This window comes from Pseudoliparis swirei, chromosome 14, assembly GCF_029220125.1.
Source record: "Pseudoliparis swirei isolate HS2019 ecotype Mariana Trench chromosome 14, NWPU_hadal_v1, whole genome shotgun sequence".
NCBI lineage: Eukaryota > Metazoa > Chordata > Actinopteri > Perciformes > Liparidae > Pseudoliparis > Pseudoliparis swirei.
In genome coordinates, this window is record NC_079401.1 from 8,386,743 (window position 1) to 8,406,842 (window position 20,100).

The 20,100-nt window shown below is 45.7% G+C and overlaps 1 protein-coding gene across 1 annotated transcript in view; it reads left to right on the plus strand.

Moving 5' to 3' along the window:
* LOC130204379 (neural cell adhesion molecule 2-like) overlaps positions 1 to 17,445 on the plus strand; it is a 184,883-nt gene extending 167,438 nt beyond the window's left edge. The window contains exons 13-17 of the mRNA XM_056431091.1: positions 1,093 to 1,212; positions 1,817 to 1,938; positions 3,163 to 3,337; positions 10,594 to 10,801; positions 15,366 to 17,445. Of these exons, the coding sequence (XP_056287066.1) occupies positions 1,093 to 1,212; positions 1,817 to 1,938; positions 3,163 to 3,337; positions 10,594 to 10,801; positions 15,366 to 15,480 (740 nt within the window). The 3' untranslated portion in view covers positions 15,481 to 17,445. The remainder of the gene's footprint in view (positions 1 to 1,092; positions 1,213 to 1,816; positions 1,939 to 3,162; positions 3,338 to 10,593; positions 10,802 to 15,365) is intronic.
* The last annotated feature ends 2,655 nt before the right edge of the window (positions 17,446 to 20,100 follow it).

Sequence of the window (20,100 nt, forward strand, 5' to 3'; positions counted from 1 at the left end):
AATAAACCACAGGAAACACTTTTAACAGTTAAGAAGATGAAAGAAATATGAAGAGCAGCAGAACTGGATCCAAAAATTTTTATAATTTCCTTTTTATTTAAATCTGTATTCCCGTTTATTATAATAGTGACTAATCACAAAGCAGTAAGTGGCATCATATACAGTCCTAGAGGACACTTCAGATGCCCTCATATGATGAGACGCTCGGACTTGTTTCATTCGAACGCGTTTGCCCAAATTAAAACGTCCGCTTCTAACCGAAGTCACCCGCACAGTGCTGAATCGGTTTTCCAGTTCCAGGAATAAAGAACTGCAAAAGCGCCTATTACCATCCAAGTGTTTAATGTGTGCAGGCTGACAAAAAAAATAAACTTTTACTCAAGCTCATTACACCGCTCTCCGAGTGCTAAAGGTTATGTAAATAGACTCGAGTGGAAATCTTTTAATAGGAATTTGAAAATGTGGGCGAGATTAAATGAGAATGTCCCTGTTTTCTCTTCAATAATCAATATAGGTCACGGTATGAATGCAACAGAATACGCTCGGTTACTGTCGCTTTAATTCTTGTAGTCTGAATGCAGAAGTAAGGACGTGGGAGGTTGTACAAAAGTAGGTCAATACATTTTAAAAAAGGAGACTGTAATGCACATATTTAATACAATTGGCTTTGTTATCTATGGAGCTCATTCGCTCTGTTTCAGCACCTTGGAGAGCGCCGCACATCTCCATGAGAGGAACTCACAGTTATTATCGTTGATGCATAATGAACACCGTGGGACTGCTTTTCCTTATATAATGGTCTTTTTGAGATTTTGGGGGTAATGCATTTATAATTGGGGGGAGAAAAAGTTTTCGGGTCAGTCAAAAAGCATAAGGATACTCAAATATCTCATTATTATGTGGTCATTATAAGAATTAAGGCGCCAGTATCAGACAGTACACCCCCCCCCAGTGGTGGAGGAGGAGCTTGAGGTCAGACCAGTTGAGTTGTTCCACATCAAACTGTGAAATGCACTTCTCCGTGGACCTGCCTGTGTTGTGCATCTAACCTCTTGGAGGTCTCTCTCTCTCTCTCTCTCTCTCTCTCTCCAGCGACCGTGGTGCTGACGGGGCTGGAGCCCAACACGACGTACGAGGTGCGAGTGGCAGCCGTCAACGGGAAGGGTCAGGGCGAGTTCAGCCACACGGAGAGCTTCCAGACCATCCCCATCCGTGAGTCCGCTCGTCACGCCCTTCAAAATAAGAGCCCCAAAAGGATCCTCACAACTACCCTCACAGCCACTTACATATGTCTGCGGTCACAATCACTTTTAATCATCTCGCCGATGGCTTTACGGCAGTCGGACGGGTTTTATTGTTCCTCGTCGGCGCATCCCGGCACTCCACTCTCCGCCGCGTGTTTTATGGAACATTTACGAAGATGCACGTGGAGATTTGTGTCCTGATTTCATAAAAATACCAAAATACGGCGTGTGAAAGAATTGCAAACACGCTGCAGATTAAATTCAAAGTATCGGCACCTGCGTGAAATGAGTCTGGCGTGTATTTTAAATATACTGCGGGGGGGGGGGGGGGGTTGTATTTACTGCAGTAAATCTCGGCGAGGCCACAGAAAAGTATTTCTACCGTGAATATGAAACAGAAAGAAGACCCAATTAGCAAAATACAGTTATTAATAAGAACCTCCAGTCCACATTAGTGACAGCCCGGCAGTGGGAGTCGCCTCGTCATGATCATTAAATTCAGCTTCAAACCTTCTCTATCTCTCACACACACACACGTAAAGACGTATTGTTTTCCCTCGTGCCTCCCGCAGGAGAGCCGAGTCCGCCGGCGGTCCACGGGCAGAGAGGAATGGGCAAGGCCTACCGGCTGGGCCTGGTGAAGCAGGACGACGGGGGGATGCCCATCGTGGAGTACATCGTCAAGTACAAGCCGGTGAGCATGATGTCCAACACGGCCGCCTCCATCCAGCCTGCACGACTCCCAGTTTGAGTTGTAGATGCGTAAACGTCCATAATCCTCTTCAAGCCGTTGAGAGAATGTCCCTCGACACCGAATCAGAGGAACGCGTTGATAAAACGAGGTTTTTCTTTGGGTTTTAAAGGTGCAGGTGACCTCTGTCTTTGTGGGGATCCATTGAGTTTGAAGAATGTTGGCCGTGGTCCTCGTCGCTTTTTTCAATCCGCCGTTTGAAAAAGAAGACGAGTCCGCTGAAAGCATGTTGGAGTTGACTCGTCCGCTTCAGTGTTTTGTGTGCAAGCTGAAAACATACGAGATAAGGAGAAGAAAGAATAAGCGGATTGGATGGCGCCCGGCGCCGGGCCGCCTTCGTCGGGTCGGGAGGTCTCGGCGAGGCTCGTGGAGCCAGAGCTTTCCGCCCGAGTGGTCGTACGCCGTTGTCTGGCACACACACACACACACACACACCTGGCAATCCAGACAAACGTTAAATACATTCTCGGGAAGCGATGCCAAGGAGGCGAGAACGGTGAGCATGCACAAGACCTGGCACGCTTCAGCTTTTGGCCGCACGCTTCAGTTTTACAATCGCCTGTTTGCAATGGATGTCACGAGGATGGATGGAAGGAAGGAAGGACGGTAGGTAGGTAGGTAGGTAGTTAGATAGATAGGTAGGAAGAATGATGTGAGGAAGTATGGAAGGAAGGTAGGTAGGGAACAAAGGAAGGAAGCAAGAATGATGTGATGAAGGTTATGTAGGGAAGGTAGGTATGGAAAGTAGGTAAGAAAGGTAGGTAGGTAGGAAAGGAAGGAAGGAAGAATGATGTGAGGAATTTAGGTAGGGAAGGTAGGTCGGGAAGGAAGAAAGGAAGGAAGGAAGAATGATGTGATGAAGGTAGGTATGGAAAGTAGGTAAGAAAGGTAGGTAGGTAGGAAGGAAGGAAGAATGATGTGAGGAATTTACATTGGGAAGGTAGGTAGGGAAGGAAGGAAGAAAGAAAGGAAGGAAGAATGATGTGATGAAGAGGAGAAAGAGAAAAGACCGGGAACTTTTTTACCATTTCTCTCTCTCCGATGGAGAAAGGTTGAACCTTCTGAAAGCGCCTTGATTTAAAGCCGTCGTTTATTCGAGCGTGTGAAGCGTTTCTTCTACATGTCCTCCCTCCTCTGTCCTCCCTCCTCCCTCCTCCCTCCTCTCAGGATAAGGAGGAGCAGTGGATGACCAAGCTGGTGCCGGGAGCCAACGACTTTGCGATGCTGCAGCCGCTGCAGTGGAACACGAGATACGAGGCGGAGATCACGGCGCGCAACGTCAAGGGCCTGTCGGAGCCCACCTTCTACCAGTTCTTCATGCCTCAGGAGCCCGACATCACAGGTACCGGCAAACACAGCAATCGCCTGATTTATTTATTTCGGGTATTTGGACCTCGGGTTCTGGACCGACCCGTCTCTCCGACGCTGCGTCCTTCGTTTGACATGATCTCCTCTCTGCCGTCAGTGTGCACGTCCACGCCTGGATGTCGTTCACACCTGTTCAAATAAGCGGCCCAACACCCCCTCCGGAGGAAACGCAAACAGACGGAGCGGGAACACCCCCCCCCCCCTCCGGGCTGCAGCGCTCTTCATCAAAACACGTGGTTCTCGCCCCTCGTCTCCACGGCCAACAAGCAGACGGTCGAAGCAGCCACAACACAAACATTTGGACGACCTCGTTTTTTTCTCCGGGGGGGGGGGGGGGGGGCTAAAGTCCGGGAGGAAGAATACATGTGGGAGTGTGCAGGAGTCTTCCTCGTTGCTCCCCGTCTCCTCTCCTCTTGGCCATTTGGGTCCAGAACACGCATTGGTTAAAGTTTACAGCTCCCCCCCCTCCTCCCCCGTTCAAATGCCATGGACTGCAACACCGCCCTTGGTTACTTTTTCAATTCTTCCTTCTTCTCCCTCTTCTTTCTTTCTTTTCTTCTTCTTTTCCTTTTTTTTTTTCAAATCATTCCTCCTCTCCTACCCTCTAAATCACTGTCTCTCTCCCTCTTCTCCAACATAATGTTCTATCAGTTCTACATTTGGTATCTTAAATCCTCATCTGGTAACGAAGTGGATAACAGTGTGAAGTCGCATAAGCTCTTGCTGAAACCAGGTAGACGAGCGTATCCATGGCAACCACCCGTCTCTTTAATACCCGCGGTGGGATGATGAAGCGAGCTTCGTCTCAGTAACGAGGCGCTTGTTCTTCACTCGGATGTAAACCCGTATTTGTCTCATCGTTATTTATCCGACAGCTCGATGTCGATTAAACTATCGAGCGTCTCCCTCTCGTCATCATCACGTCTATCGGGGCCAAATTGATCGCTGCCGGTGGATTATTAGGAGATCATTTATTTTATTTATTTCATTTTTTCATGCAGATTTAATTAAAACAGACGGCTGCATTTCAGCTCTGTTTACAAGACACAGTGCGTAGTACTCAGAGTACTTCTCTTGAGTCCTTCTCTTGAGTCCTTCTCTTGAGTCCTTCTCTTGAATCCTTCTCTTGAGTACTTCTCTTGAGTACTTCTCTTGAGTACTTCTCTTAAGTCCTTCTCTTGAGTCCTTCTCTTGAGTACTTCTCTTGAGTCCTTCTCTTCAGTACTTCTCTTGAGTCCTTCTCTTGAGTCCTTCTCTTGAGTCCTTCTCTTGAGTACTTCTCTTGAGTACTTCTCTTGAGTCCTTATCTTCAGTACTTCTCTTGAGTCCTTCTCTTGAGTACTTCTCTTGAGTCCTTCTCTTCAGTACTTCTCTTGAGTCCTTCTCTTGAGTCCTTCTCTTGAGTACTTCTCTTGAGTACTTCTCTTGAGTACTTCTCTTGAGTCCTTATCTTCAGTCCTTCTCTTGAGTACCTCTCTTGAGTCCTTCTCTTTAGTACTTCTCTTGAGTACTTCTCTTGAGTCCTTCTCTTGAGTACTTCTCTTGAGTACTTCTCTTGAGTCCTTATCTTCAGTACTTCTCTTGAGTCCTTCTCTTCAGTACTTCTCTTGAGTCCTTATCTTGAGTCCTTATCTTGAGTACTTCTCTTGAGTCCTTATCTTGAGTCCTTATCTTGAGTACTTCTCTTGAGTCCTTCTCTTGAGTCCTTATCTTCAGTACTTCTCTTGAGTACTTCTCTTGAGTCTTTATCTTGAGTACTTCTCTTGAGTCCTTCTCTTCAGTACTTCTCTTGAGTCCTTATCTTGAGTCTTTATCTTGAGTCCTTATCTTGAGTCCTTATCTTGAGTCCTTCTCTTCAGTACTTCTCTTCAGTACTTCTCTTGAGTCCTTCTCTTGAGTCCTTCTCTCCTGACTCAGCAGTGCTGTGGCTGCCGGGTGTTTCTTGGCTCCCTCCTCTCCTTCCAGAGAGTCTTGATTTAAACAGCCGTCATAGATTGTGTTGCAATCATTTCACTTTGAAGGATTAATGTGAAAAGAGTTTGAACTTTTTTTCTTCCTGGAAGCGTTGCCAGCCAATCAAAATGGGAACGTTGCCCTTTAAATGCCGTCCAATAGATTAATCATTTCCCTCTTCATTTGAACGCCGTTATTTTTAAAGCTAAAGAAAAAGATATGCGATATTCACAGGTTAGAACTACAATAACTCGTCAGTTAAATGTTAAAATATTCTCACGTTTGAAGCCGTCAACGCGGACTTGAAGACGATGTAACCGTCGGCCGCCAGGGGAGCGACGCCGTTTTAACGGTTGTCCCGTAAGCGCTGCAACGAGAGCAGCGGGGATGTTTACACGTCTGCTCACTCATTTATTCATCGAACAAAGCATCCGCGTCTCCCAGGGAGCGAATTCAACGGCTACGTAAATATTTGATCATAAGCAAGACGAGGAGGAAGAGGAGGAGGAGGTGGAGGAGGGTGAAGCAGTTTTGTCTTTTAAAAAAAAGAAAATCTCGTGACTCGTGGACATCATGAGCAGCATTCATTGAGAAGAATTCAGTTTTTCTGTCACCCTTTAAAAAATAACCTCGTAAAAATGAAAATCCACCTTTTGATTGTTGTGTTTTTATTTGAGGCGCCTACGAAGCATTATAAACATACTTCTAATGTGGTAATATCTACTTACACAGTATAATTAATAAATATTCATAACACGGTATAAAAATAATCATAAACACATTGTTAAAGCATTTTTATTGGCTTATAAAAGGTCAAGTATCACAATGCTTTCTCACCAGCGATCCCTGTCACATGTGTTATCCTCATAGTGTTATTAATATTCTCAGAGCTGCTGCTTTGGGTATTTTTAAGATGAAGTTGAAGATGAAACTCTAAATGACTCAACGGACATAATATTAAAACAGGAAGACGTGTTGAGAGTGTACTTTTTGTCGGGGCATCGTCAGGACTCACTGTGCCAAAAGCACAGCCTGAAGTGGAAGAAATGAAAATATATATACACTACCGTTCAAAAGTTTGGGGTCACTTAGAAATGTCTTTATTTTTCAAAGACAAGCACTGTTTTTTTCAATAAAGATAACATTAATCAAAAATACACACTATACATTGTTAATGTGGTAAATGACTATTCTAGGTGGAAACATCTGGTTTCTAATGAAATATCTCCAGAGGTGTATAGAGGCCCATTTCCATCAACTATCACTCCAGTGTTCTAATGGTACATTGTGTTTGCTAATCGCCTTAGAAGACTAATATCTGATTTGAAAACCCTTGTGCAATTATGTTAGCACAGCTGAAAACAGTTATGCTGGTGATATAAGCTATACAACTGGCCTTCCTTTGAGCTTGAAGTTTGAAGAACAAAATTAATACTTCAAATATTAATCATTATTTCTAACCTTGTCAATGTCTTGACTATATTTTCTATTCAATTTTCAATTCATTTGAGAAATAAAAGTGAGTTTTCATGGAAGACACGAAATTTTCTGGATGACCCCAAACTTTTGAACGGTAGTGTATATATATATATATATATTATAATAATGATAATTCAAATACCACTAATAACTAAATACTCACCGAAAGCACAGCCTGAAGGAGAACAAAATAATTTTTAAAATATATAATAATAATAATTAAAATAACACTAATAACTAAATATTCACCGAAAGCACAGCCTGAAGTGCAAGAAATTTAAAAATAATTCAAATAACACGTAATATCTTCTTTTAAAGGCTCCTCTGTGCTGCCGGCTCGTCTCGACATTATGAATTAAGAACGGGAAGTTTATTTTAAATGATTATGTTCGTCCCCACTGATAAATTAGCGCCTGCCGCCATTCCCCAATCAATCGGGGGGTCATCATCAATCGAGTCGCCCTCCTTCTCGGATCCGATGGAGCGACGTGTCGATAGCGCTCGGGGCCTAATGAGTATGCATTGTCAGAGGAGGGTGTGTGTGTGGTGCCACGCACGGAGTCGCATCTCCAGCTATTGGGTAAATAAACGCTAATGGGCCCATACATCACACGGGTAATCGGAAGTGTCGGTGAAAGGGTTAATAGAGCGGGGAGAATCAGAACCGACGGCCACAGAGAGTTTGTGTAAAGTCGGAAACTTTTGTTTTCCAAGAGGCGGTGAAGGAAATCACCGCGGCGACGAGAGAGGGCGTGTCCGTCCTGCTCGTCTTCCAAGGTAAACAGAAGCACCGCCTCCCTGGAACCATATGAAGCTACTTCCTCACCCTGAATCTGGAGTTTAGGTGAAACCGCGTTGCCGCGCTTCGCCCCCGACGTCACGCCAGATGGATGGAGTCCAATATCGTGCTGCAACCCCGAAAGCTCTTTGAATTAATCTTTAATTGATGCCGACTTCAGAGTCTGTGCGCTCGCAGTTATCCCCCTTCTTAAAACAGCAGCAGGTAGCGGCGCACAGCACCCTCGGGCGAGGGGAGCTCAAACCGCAGTTATGGTGCCGTAAAAAATTGCAATTTGATATTTCCAATTGGACTATTAGTGATTTAATAAACTGGAGGAAAGGTAACTAAGGATGCGGCGAAGAAATAATTGCAATTGAGCACATTGGACAGCTGTGTGGGGGAAAACATCTTATTTGATGAGGTCCAATCAGAGACGATGGAATTGGAATCATACCTGTTTTTTTTACCTACTTGGAGATTTAAATTGTGAATAAAACACACACAAAATGCATATTTAGTGGTATAAAGAAAAAGGAAATCAGGGTTCATCCCCGTGCCCTTCGGGTGGTTCCAGGAGGAAGGAGACGACCTCGTTCCTCCTCACTCTTCACCCTTTAAATCGTTTGTGGCCACGCGAGTAAATACAGCAAATGATCACGACGGCGTGGTTCGCGTTTGACCTTTTTGTTTTTCCATCAGTCTCTTGTGGGGTTTATTTTGCATTCCCCTGATCCGTGCCGGTTGTTGACTTAAAAAAAAATAAAAGTGGGCCACGCACTTGTTTCATCTCCGCTTATCAAATGTAGAAGTGAAGGAGGACGGAATCTCAGACTTCAAAATACCAACCAACATCGCAGAATTTACTCTAAATATGTTAAATTCCTTCTCCTTTTAGAAGCTCTGTATCCTCATCAAGACACCGGGGCACCACCAAGCACCTTTTATTTTGTATTTGACTTGGTTTATAAAGAAAGTCTTTCATGAACACCATTTCCCATCAGCCCCCAGATCACGGCCCGGGTCTGGAACGACACTGACGATAACCTTCTTCACGCCCACGTTGATGTACACTGTGGATCCCGGTGTCTTCCATTTGGATTTCACTCTAAGTTTGTCGGGTAATAAACGTGTCAATCAAACCTCAAGCTGTCAGTCATCCTCATTGGAGGAGAGTCTGATGTTTATGGATTTCACTCTTTCTAATATTATATTAAAGTGTCTAAAAGAGTGAAATACATAAACATCAGATATTAATCCACCGGGCTCTCTTCAATGCGTCGGACATTCCTCCCAGTTCTTCAATTTAGAAGTAAATGCGCTTTATGTTCACATCAATAACTTTATTATCTACTAAAAGCATCCACTGTGGGGTTTTTTTATGTTGTTTTTTAATATATAATACAATAAGTCGGTCTAATATTATTACGAGGGCTCTTTTATGAGATGCAGAAATGTGGAGGCTTAAGGGCACCGCGGTCTTGTGATGAAGATGAGGGGAGAGCATCAGTATTCTCTTTGTCTGCTGGAGTATACGCCGAGGCTTCGGGGGGGGGCACTTTTTCTCAGAGAGGTGAGATACAGAACCAGCCGGCGGCGGCGGGGAATATTGATCTGCAGCCTCCGAGTTTCAAATTCCCACGAGCGCGACGACGCGGCAAGAAGAAGAAACAAAGTGTTTCTAATCAGAGTTCCCCCTTTTATTGCCACGAGGTTCCCACGCTCTCCGCAGCTCCGTTTGTCCCAATCAATGCCGTTGTTCCATTATTATTATTATTATTATTATTATCCATAAGTCCATTGGAAGACACAAACGACAGAAAACACCTGAATACCAAATGATTCTTTTCTTAAAGAGACAGTCACAGTTGATTCCGCCTGGGAAGACGGGGGCACAGATAGGGTCCAATGAACGACTGAAAGACAGCTGCATTGTGGGAAATGTAGGACACACCCTTCTTGGGAGCTTTGAGTGGCTAAACGTCCGGTTATCTTGGCTCCTGCACCCGTATTGACTCGTTTTCTTTCAGTCCGTCTCTTTCATTCATGCTTCACCCTTGCTTGTACCTCTGTTGACTCGGAGCACCCTGCAAAAATAATTCCGATGTGTCTGGACTGCTGGTCTAGGCACAGATGGCAAATAAAAAACCTTGAACCCTCAAAATGACCATCTCTGTATCAATAAGTCACCCAGTGTGACCTTGAACATCTCACTGCCTCGCCACACTTCAGGGGGCTTTTCTTTTTTAACTGGGAGGTGCTCCGGCTGCTCTACTTTTTCATATGAATGTTTGATCCTCCTTTTGACTCTGGCTGGCTACTCTGCCCCCCCCCCATGTACAAGCCTATTCTTAAGTAAGGAAGTTCATTCACTGATCACTCCTTGCACGGTCTGACCTCCGGCTGTCGGCGTTGACGCTCCTGCGGCCGCTCCGTGTGCTCCACCCACCGGATCACTTAAGGGGCACCGCTCCATTCAGCACCGCCCACCGGGAGCCTCTCTTTGCTGCACCGCCTCCATTTTCTCATTACTTTCAATTGAATGCGGGGCCCTGCTGCTCGTTCCCGGCTGAGCGGAGTGTGTGTGTGTGTGTGTGTTTTCTTTTAGCAATGACCGCTCTGAGAGAATGCTTCTTTTTTTTTTACATTTTAGCTGAAAATACTCACTTTGCTTCCCAAGAGAGCTGAAGCATCCGCCCGTGGTGCGAGGCTCAGGGGGAAATCCAGAGGAGAAGCTGCAGAGCTTCAATAAATCCTCAAATCAAGATTTTTTTTTCTCCACTTGATCTCCTTTTCATCATTTTATTTTAATTCCTTGGGGACTTTTATTTGATTTGGATGCTAATAACCGAGACGGTCCACCGAGGAGTCCAGTGTCTAGATGTTGGAACCCATCCAACTGGCTCATTGACCTTCGAGTGGTCTCTGCAATCTGCGCGTGTCTTAACATGAACCAACATTGCTAACAGCCCCCCCCCCCCCTCTTTCTCTCTGTGTGTGTGTGTGTTTCCCCGCCTTAGCAGAATCCCTGTTCAGCAGCATGAGCCTGGGCTCGGTGGTGGGCCTGGGCCTGGGAGCGCTGCTGCTGCTCCTGGTGCTGGTGGACGTCAGCTGCTTCTTCCTGCGTCGCTGCGGCCTGCTGATGTGCATCACGCGCACGCTGTGCGGCAAGAAGAGCTCCACGGGCGGCAAGGGCAAAGACATCGAGGAGGGCAAGGCCGCCTACCTGTGAGTCGGTTACGTTTCTCCCCCGCGGGGTCGACCCGCTGACCTCCGCCGTGTCATTTTGTGAGAGTCTTGAATGAATGGAGACACGTCTTGACGAAAGACGTAAAGGATGTCCGTCCACATGTAACCAGCCGCCAGACGACGGCAAAAAAGAAATGTTCCATTTTCGTTTTCAGCACTTGAGTTGTTAGAAAAGAAAGTTTCTCAATTTGTCAAGGACTTTTGCATTATGCTCTTTAAATGGTGCCGCGGATTGGTTTTTCATTTCCTGTGCTCTCAACCAGTCCGCGAGATTTAATTTGCACCCTTTCAAGTCGATATGAATAGCGCAGAGGAACATGTGCACTGTGAGTGAGAGGAAGGAGACTTATTTGTACCATTTACTGTAGGTACGCCTACAACCGCCGCCCAACCACCTTTTCAACCACAGTATGTCTTCGATTACGTCTTACTCACTAACATCCGTGCGTCTCATTCTTGTCTGTGCAGTGACTTTCACCTTTGGGAGAGTCTCGCTTCTTTGCATGCGTCGTCGCGTGTGCATTCATGGTCGTGCATGCAGTTAACCTCCACTCTGTGTGCTCCCATGCTTCCTGTCAATCTCTATATAGATATATATTATATATCTATATAGATATATATCATATGTCTATATAGATTCTGCATGTCGTCGTCTTTAAGTGACACACCGACGTCTCACAGCGCTGCATGTTCGAGACGAACAAATGCACACGTTATCTTTTATTTGTATTCTCCTCTCATCAGGCAGCGTGCAATTTAAAAGCCCCCCCCCCCCTGTGAAATTCAGACTTCAATAGAGCTTCTTATTTGGTCTCGTCTTGGAGTCTGATTCATCGGCCTCGGGCGATGCCTTTCTGGTGTTGACATTGTCAGTGTGTCAGCCCAGTGTCTGGGATGAAGAGAAAGAGAGGGCACGGAGACAGAGAGGAGGAGGAAGAGGAGGAGGAGGAGCTGTGGGAGGGAGGGGGGGGGGGTTGATTTTTGCTGAGTCACTAAGCTCTCAGTGGCTGCCTGCTTGCTCAGACAGCAATGTGCCTCAGCGGTATGTTCCAGCGGCATTTTCCAGGCTGCTTCGTGGCTATATTATATATTATTTTAAATGTTCTATTTTTAAAAATGACAAAAATAAATAAATATGAAAGAATTGAAGGGGTACACCCCGAAATGTAGCATTGCACTTCAATACAATAAGGGACTGACAAGAAGTGTCCTACTCACTGCAGCAGAGGCATACATGTCCAGAGAACACTGCATCCTACATTTCCCATGATGCACTTTTTTCGACAGCTTAATCACTCCATCTTTAAAGTCATGTGGCGACAGTTTGCATCGCAGGTTCTCTGTATTGATTATATATACGTATAAAAGTGTCTCAGCTCATGCAGAGATGAGTCCCATGACATCATTGGGAGAGTCGAGTTCAACTCGCCTTAAAGGGACAGTACGGATGTTTGTAAATGAGGGATTACAGGTGATATCGAGGGATGAGGAGGCGTGTTCTGCAGAACAATCGGTCCCATGACTCGTGACGAACAAGACCCCGGCTCTACTGACACGTCATTGTTCTTTGAGCTGGTGTGGAGATAATTAAGTCAGTTTAATATTCCTGAGATGAAGTGTGTGTGTAATGAGACGCCGCTCGAGATCATAATATAAATCTAGGATCCTCCGACTGGGTATCGCGGGATGCCAATAGTGCCGCTCTGAAGATGCGCCGTGATAATAAGATGCAGACGCTGCGCAGCAATATCAATGATATCGACTCGAGCGGGCACAGTGCCAAGTGAGATCAGGAGATGTGAGCTGAGAAGTGTGAGTGTGTGTGTAGGGGAGGGGGTGACAAGCGGTGCAACAAACTTTTTTCGGTCACCTTTTTCTCACCTCGAGATAGATGTTCACACCTGGCTGGGATCCGACTCCATGTCGGCTTGAAGGCCTGAAGGTGTCAGAGGAGTCCACTGCCTGTCAAGTCCGCCTGAAGGCTCATTAACTTTAGTTCTGGTTGCATCATCTGATAACCTTAGTATGTACACCGAGAGAACTTTAATGACACATCTGCTTCTAAACACATACATTTGTCTGCACAGCAGTGAGTGTGCGGGAGCTGCGTTTTATTATGCATAAAAAAAGAGCATTTTTCAGACGTCTGACATTTAATTCAGTGTCATTTTCGCGCCACTCATCTTAACTCTCAAATAATAAGAAGAAAGAAAGAAGGCATGGATGTGTTTGGCCTCGGAGGACACTTTCCATACATCCTTGTTCAGGAAACAAGGTTTCTAACCCCGTGTGAACAGCAGCTCTGTCAAAGTGGCCCCGAGTGAGCCCCCCCCTCTCTCTAACTACGACTCACTCTGACATCCCAGGTGTCAGCTGTAATCAAATATGCCTGCCGGGAAGAAGAAAAAAGAATGTAAAGATGTCGTGCGCACACAAAGCCCCTCGCTGCATTATGTCACCTCATTTAACTGAGCCGCAGACGACCTCCGCTCGTAATTAATGTCGGGGGGGGGGGGGGGGGGGACCAGTCGTTCCCGCTGCTCTCTGGTGTCACTTAGAAGCTCACAGATTGCGGGCGCACATCTGCATGAGGTTGCGGCACAGCTGCCGGCTCTTGCGCTGTGTGGGAAGTGTCGCACAGCAGGCGGTGTATGAAACCTCGGTTTCACCGGCGAGGGTCGAATGTGGAGGTTTCATCAGCCGTGGAAAATACACTTCCAGATGTCAGACGCGTGTAAAACCCTCTCCGATCCCCATTCACAATCGTACTTGAATCGCACCACCGCAGTGAGCGCGTGGTCAGCCACGTGCATCGTGTTTTTTATTACGAGCGGGAAAAGAAGACGAAAATCTCTGGCATCACCCGCCGATTGAATTATTAAAAATCGCGCCGCTCTCCATCGGCCCTGCAGGCCCAAAAGTGAAAATGTTATCAATAATTGCAGATATAGTGACAGACGTGTGTGTGTGTGGGGGGGGGGGAGAAGGAGGAGGGGGGGCTTCAGCCATAGGGACCCCCCCCGCCCCCCCTCTAGCTGTAATATTTGGGATGATTTCAGAATCATGGGGAAAGCCCTTGTTGTTGGTACACATCCAGAATGACTGTCAGTACCTTTTTTAATGGACTATTCACCGGTTACCTCGAAAAAAAAAGTCCAATATTGTGAGATTATTGACACTCAGGCCACATTGGGGCTTCAATTATTAGAGATATATACTTTATTAAAATATTAAAGCTCCATCACTTACATTCTGTGCATAACTAATTAAATACGCTTTAAGTTGTATACTTCGTCGCTAGTCGTCAAAGTTTTAAATTCGTGAATTAATACACAAAAACTTCCAAACACATTTAGACGAGCAGCGAGTCTCCGTTGGTTTATTAAACAAGTGTTTTGTTTGTTTATTAGGCTTCTGCATGTTAGTTTCTGCAGCAAATATAATTGACTCTTTGCTGATGAATAATTTGAAATGCATGAAATATGACATCAATGCGATGGCTTTATATGGCTTTTCAAAAATAATAACTAATAACAAGCCCAAATACATTTTGATTGGAGGTAGGATGAGAATATGAACGTGGACATTAAAAGGAAGCATCTACGGTCTAATAAATAATGTAAATTGCCACATTATGCCCCTGTGTTATTCCATTCAGACTTTTACCCACTCTCTGTATTAACCGACGTAGGATGAATCCATTTTTTTGTGCCGACTGCAGATAAAAGCTCTCATTCATCACATCATTGGAAATTCATCCCGGTTATATTTCCATCTCGTGGCCACATTATCGTTAAAGATAAAGCTGCGATGTCGTCCCGCTGAATTACCGGAACAACCAGATGAGAGGAGCGCGCGTGCCCAGGGACGAGGCGGCCGGCCAATCGAAATGGATCGCGCTTAATAACACACCAGTGTGTAATTTCCTTCTCCCTTCGTGGCTCAAAATGAATCAAATGCAAATGGGAGACGTGCCAGCTCCGAGGTGATGTGATTCCGGTTGGCTAAATGGGAACGCAGCAGCGGGGGAAAGGGAAGCCGGTGGGCGTTCTGATCAAATGTGGAGCTTCTCTGGTAATAATCACCCCAAAAGCCTCGGATCTGATGTTTCAGATTATATAATAGAATGTGTTTCTTTAGGTGTGTGTGCAGCCCTGTCCAGGCATCTATATTTAATATCCCTGCTGTCTTTTCACTTTCAATTCAATTCAACTTCATTAATCCCAAAGGGGGGCCACTCACTCAGGCAGCGGGGAGGTCTAAAAGGTGATTACCGGTGGGCTCTAAAGCGGGTCGCACACCTCGTGTGGAGAGAGCCATTCGGCCCACACGCCCTCGCGACACTAATTCGGTCCTAACTCGGCGAGCGTTTATTGTGTGTGTGTGCCTGCTTCATCCCCTAGGTGGTCACTCACAAGTCCGTGCCTGTTCACATTAATTATAAGTGTGCTTTTAAGTTCCTGTAATGCGTCCGCGCTGCAAATCACAAATTATTTCCCTCCCCCACCCCCCCCTCCTTGTTTGTTTGTTTTTCCCACCCCAGGAAGCTACCGCTGAAGGAAGAAAATGGAAAAGAGTCTCACAAGCCGGATACGATTGAAATCAAAGTGCACGGCGACCACAGCATACACACAAAGCTCGACGGCGGCAAAGCGTAAAACGGGGAAAAGAGAAGAAAAAAAAGAAGAAGAAGACGAGGGGGGGGGGGGGTTGGGGGGTCGAGACCTCGCCACCAAAAGAACGTTCGGATCACGACGAGACCAAAACCCAGAGAAAAGTGGAGTTAAATACCATATCTGTTAATAACAATGCCGCAGCGACAGGCATGTGTAAATACAAATAACAGGGAGGAAATGGAGAGGGGGGGTCAACCTTTTAGACCCTCCGGAGTGATAAATGTATCATGTTCTGAACAAACATGGCATCACTGGAATGCTCTTGGTCCATGATTGTATTTTCTTTTCCCACTTTGGTTCAATACTCGTTTTTTTGGAAAGTGTAATAACGCACACACACACACACGCGCGTGTGCAATGACGCCATTGTTAGCGAAGCCTTTTTCGTGTGCGTAAGTATTTTTTGTTCATTCGTGTTGAGTGATGGAGAGAAGCAGAAGAAAAAGAAACGGCGAGGTGTTGAAAAGGCCAGATGTGTCGCGTAGTTGTTGACTCGAGGCACGGGAACAAGCGGGTGTCAAGGTCTGCTGACGATGAGTACGTCGGTGTGTGTGTGTGTGTGTGCCGTGTGTAATATTTTAATGTTCCATGCATCTTCTTTTTTTTATTTTTTTTGGGTCTGATTTCCTCTTCTCTCTGATGTTGTCATGTGTTGTACATAGGTGAAAAAAAAGAATATTTTACAGAGCTTTTATGTAAATATACCCTGAAAGGATGTGTCTTTTTTCAAAATGCAACAGGCGTGGCTTTTTTTGTGAACGCTCCTCAGAGGAAAAAAAAAAAGCTTTTATTTTATTTTCGGGGTCCTTCTCTTCTGTTGTGTTTTAGTCCAAAGTTCAGTGATGGTGTAAAACTGCTTTTTCTAGGCATTTGCTTTCCCTCAAGAAAATCCGTGCCCTAAGGCTATTTTACAGTAATTATGGCATTAGTGTGCCTTCTCTCTTTTAAATATATATTTTTTACCCCATCACCCCCTCCACCCCACCCCATACCCTTGTGGCCCAGCAGTGAACACCTTCAAATTATGTTTTGATCGCGCTGCCTTTTCGCCACAGAATCTGGTTTGAATGCAGTGTGTGTGTGTCTGTGTGTGTGTGCGTGCGTGCGTGCGTGTGTATGTGCATACATGCATGAGTGAGTGAATATTCTTGTGTATGTCTGTTGAATGTATGTGTGTATCTGCTTGTGCCCATTCAGATATCCTACAGTAAGAGGCCACACCCCCCACAATTTGAAACAATATACCTGAAATCAAAGATTCAATATTAAAGTATTCTGCCAATTTATTTTGTCCTAATTTATTTCTCACCTTAATAATCTATTTATATTAGATGCAACAAAAAAAAAAAGTGTAATATTGAGTACACTTCTTAGTCCCATGATGCAGGTGATGAATGTCCCGAGTGTGTAAAAACTGATCATGTAGCTCTCGACAGTGAGTAATTCCCCGGGGCTGCAGCCCCCCCCCCCCCCCCATATATTTTTTTATCTCAGACCTCACAGCACTGGCTTTGTTTTCTGTACCCTGCATATCTCAAAGAGTTGGTCCTGCCTGTTACGACGACTGTAAATACGGGAGCACAGTGCCTGGAGGCTACATACGATTTGTACATGTTCTTTTGTATTTGAATATGAGTCTTAAAACACCCCCCCCCCACACTCCTCCTCCTCCTTCTCATCCTCTCCTCCTCCCTCCCTGCCCTCTCGCTTTCTGTCGACTCCTCCTCCTCTTCCTCCATGCCTCTGTCCTTTTTTTCGTGTCGGGGGTAAAAACAGGTGTGCTTGAGCTCAATGTACAGTGTGTGTCCCCCCCCCCCCCCCCCCCGTGTCCATGCTGAGTGTGCTTTGTGCAGGAGGTGGGAACTATTGATGTCTCTCTGTACGTACCCGTGGAACACTTGTGTCATTTGCCGCTGTAAATAAACATGTGCTGGTAGAAGAAAGTGAGACGCTTCCATTCATTGTTTCTCTTCTTGTTTCTTTATTTTAAAGGTCAAAGATACCTCCAGATGATGCTTGATGGTGTTAGGAGAGGGTTGCAGGGATGCAAATTGATATTTGGAAAAAACAAAGAACAGTAACACACAGCTACTTATCTCAGCTGAGCAGAGAGTGGTACTTTGTGGAGGGATAATGTGGCTTTTAATTACCATAATTAATCTCAAAGGGGTGTTTATCTACTTCCACACTCAATCAGAATCATTTCTGAGGCATTAACTTTAACTTCCTCATGTAAAACACTGCTTTTAAGGTCTTGAACAGTTTGACTTTCTGGTTTTAAATAACCTAAGAACTGATTTATTTTAAAGTTATCGGGCAACATAATAAGTCCAGAGTCACAAAATGAGAAGTGTGAAATGAAATTCACGATGAGGTAATGGCCGCCGTCGGGAGAGGAAAGATGCCGTCGTCGATACCGATGCACCGGGTGAACGTTTCGTTGTAATCCTCCGTATTCTGGTGCGACCCTGGGATAAAGGAGACTTCTCCACTTTAATAGCAGTTCATTTATTTTCTCCTCATTTCTTTCCAGAGGACAGGGCTCTATTTTCATCAAGGGCACTCCTAAACCTCCATTACTCCCTTTTTTAACTGCCGACCGTGTTGCATCTAAAGCTGGCGTCGCTTCCTTGAAACGGGAGACGAGCTTGGATGATTAAAAAAAATAACCAGAGGCCGAGAAGCTCCGCTCAGAAGGAGGAATCAAAAACGATTCTGAATGGCACTGGATGAGCCACGGTGTGACAAAGCGGGCCCCTCTTCAGCTCTCATTTGAAGTCAACACATCAAGTTTCTCTGATGAGGGGGAGGGAGGGAGGGAAGGAGGGAGGGAAGGAAGGAGGGAGGCAGCGGGCCGCCCGTTTGAATCCCGGCTGCAAGGGGCCTTAACAAGGGAAACAAACTTCAACTTCTCGTGGCCTCAAAGGAAGACTGAGAATCAAACGAGTCTCATTTGGACGAAGTGATGCAGAGATGTTGGCCGCTCCGTGTGTGTGTGTGTGTGTGTGTTTGTGTGTGATTTACTTTCTCCCCCCCACACAGGGACCTAGATAAACAGCAGAATTGTTGGACCACACACACATACACACACACACAAGCAAAAAGCCGGGAAGTCGCACGCCACGTGAAAAAAGATAGCGCGGTAAAGCCTTCCAGGTAATATTTCTCAACCTAATCTCTTCCGTTCAGAGACTCCCATGATACCCTGACAGCGCCTTAATCCCAACGAGAAGAGAAGTTAGGGATGTGTGGGAGGAGATCTCCACACCATTGTTGAAGTTTTCTCCCTCTCGCTCTCTTCTAACGCACATGTGCACTTAAATGCCTTAAATTCCACGCTTAAATTAAAAACTTCAGCCGACACGCGAGGGAACTGGAGCGTCCCCAAAATCTTAGCCTCGAGTGCAAATCCAGAAGGGAGCTTCTACTTCTTTTTGGCAGGTATAAAACCCTCCGCTTCCTTCATCTGCTTGATTTGAGAGTCTCCCAGCAGAGGACCGACTCCTCCGATTTGACAGGAGGGGGGAGACGGCAGGGACGTGTCCTGACTAGTCCTTGTTCAAGAAGTAGGAAACAATAAATCCGTCGCAGGATAAAGAAAAGTATTTTCGCGCTTCTGTCCACGCCCAGCAGTCGACAATAGTCATCAAATCCTGAAGGCTCGTGAGATGCCTCCTTTGATTCACATGTCCTTCCTCGATAAGTAATATCAGCCTAAAAAAGTTCCCTGAAAGACTTGAAATCATCAGAAAAGAAGGAAATATATAAAGTCAAGAACACCTTGTGCACCTGGGTAAAGCTTGTATCCCCACTAACATGTAACATGACTATAAATACTGCAGGTTGTTGCCATAAGATGGATATTAAAATGTCATATTTTTCAAACGCCGCTCACATTGCAGGTAAAAAGCCGCCTGACGACGCGCGGATGAAAATATTTATATTCGCGTGGATGCCGGGAGCCGAACAGCTCCATCGAGATCTGCATAAGAGTTGAAGAGGTGAGCCGCTTGATGGCGCGCCTCGTTTCGGGCGCGTTTGACTCTTCAGCATATTCCCTGTAGCCCTCGGTACTTCTGTGACAAGCATTTCTATCAGTCGGTCCAGCGAAGAAGCATCACTTAGCATTTCCGCGAGAGCCGTTCTGACGTCCTCGAATGTGCCATCACGAGACTTCTCCTCCCGCATCCACATCGGTCAAACTCAAGACTGGCACAAAGAGGAGTGGCTGGGCAGAGGATTCCTAATATCTTCCAAGAACTTGCTGACTCATGCTTTATGAATTCGAGATGAGGTCACGCCACCCCTGCCGGAGCGTCTTGGATTGGCTCCGGGAGCCGCTCGTGCGCGGCAACATTGAGCTCCAGCAACGGGGAGACGAAGTGGAAACGTAAATAGCCGAAGAATGAAAAGAAAGCTGCGTCGCCTCTTATTTTTCTTATTAAAAATCGGGCTAAACATCAAGCGGTAAAGCAGCCCTCACGCTGTCCCTGCAAACAAGCTCTGAGGGGAAACTGAGACACAATCCATTTGACGAATGAGAGCTCTACAGCTGTGCACACTGCAGGCTGTTCAAGGACACGCCGGGGTGATTTTCCAAGG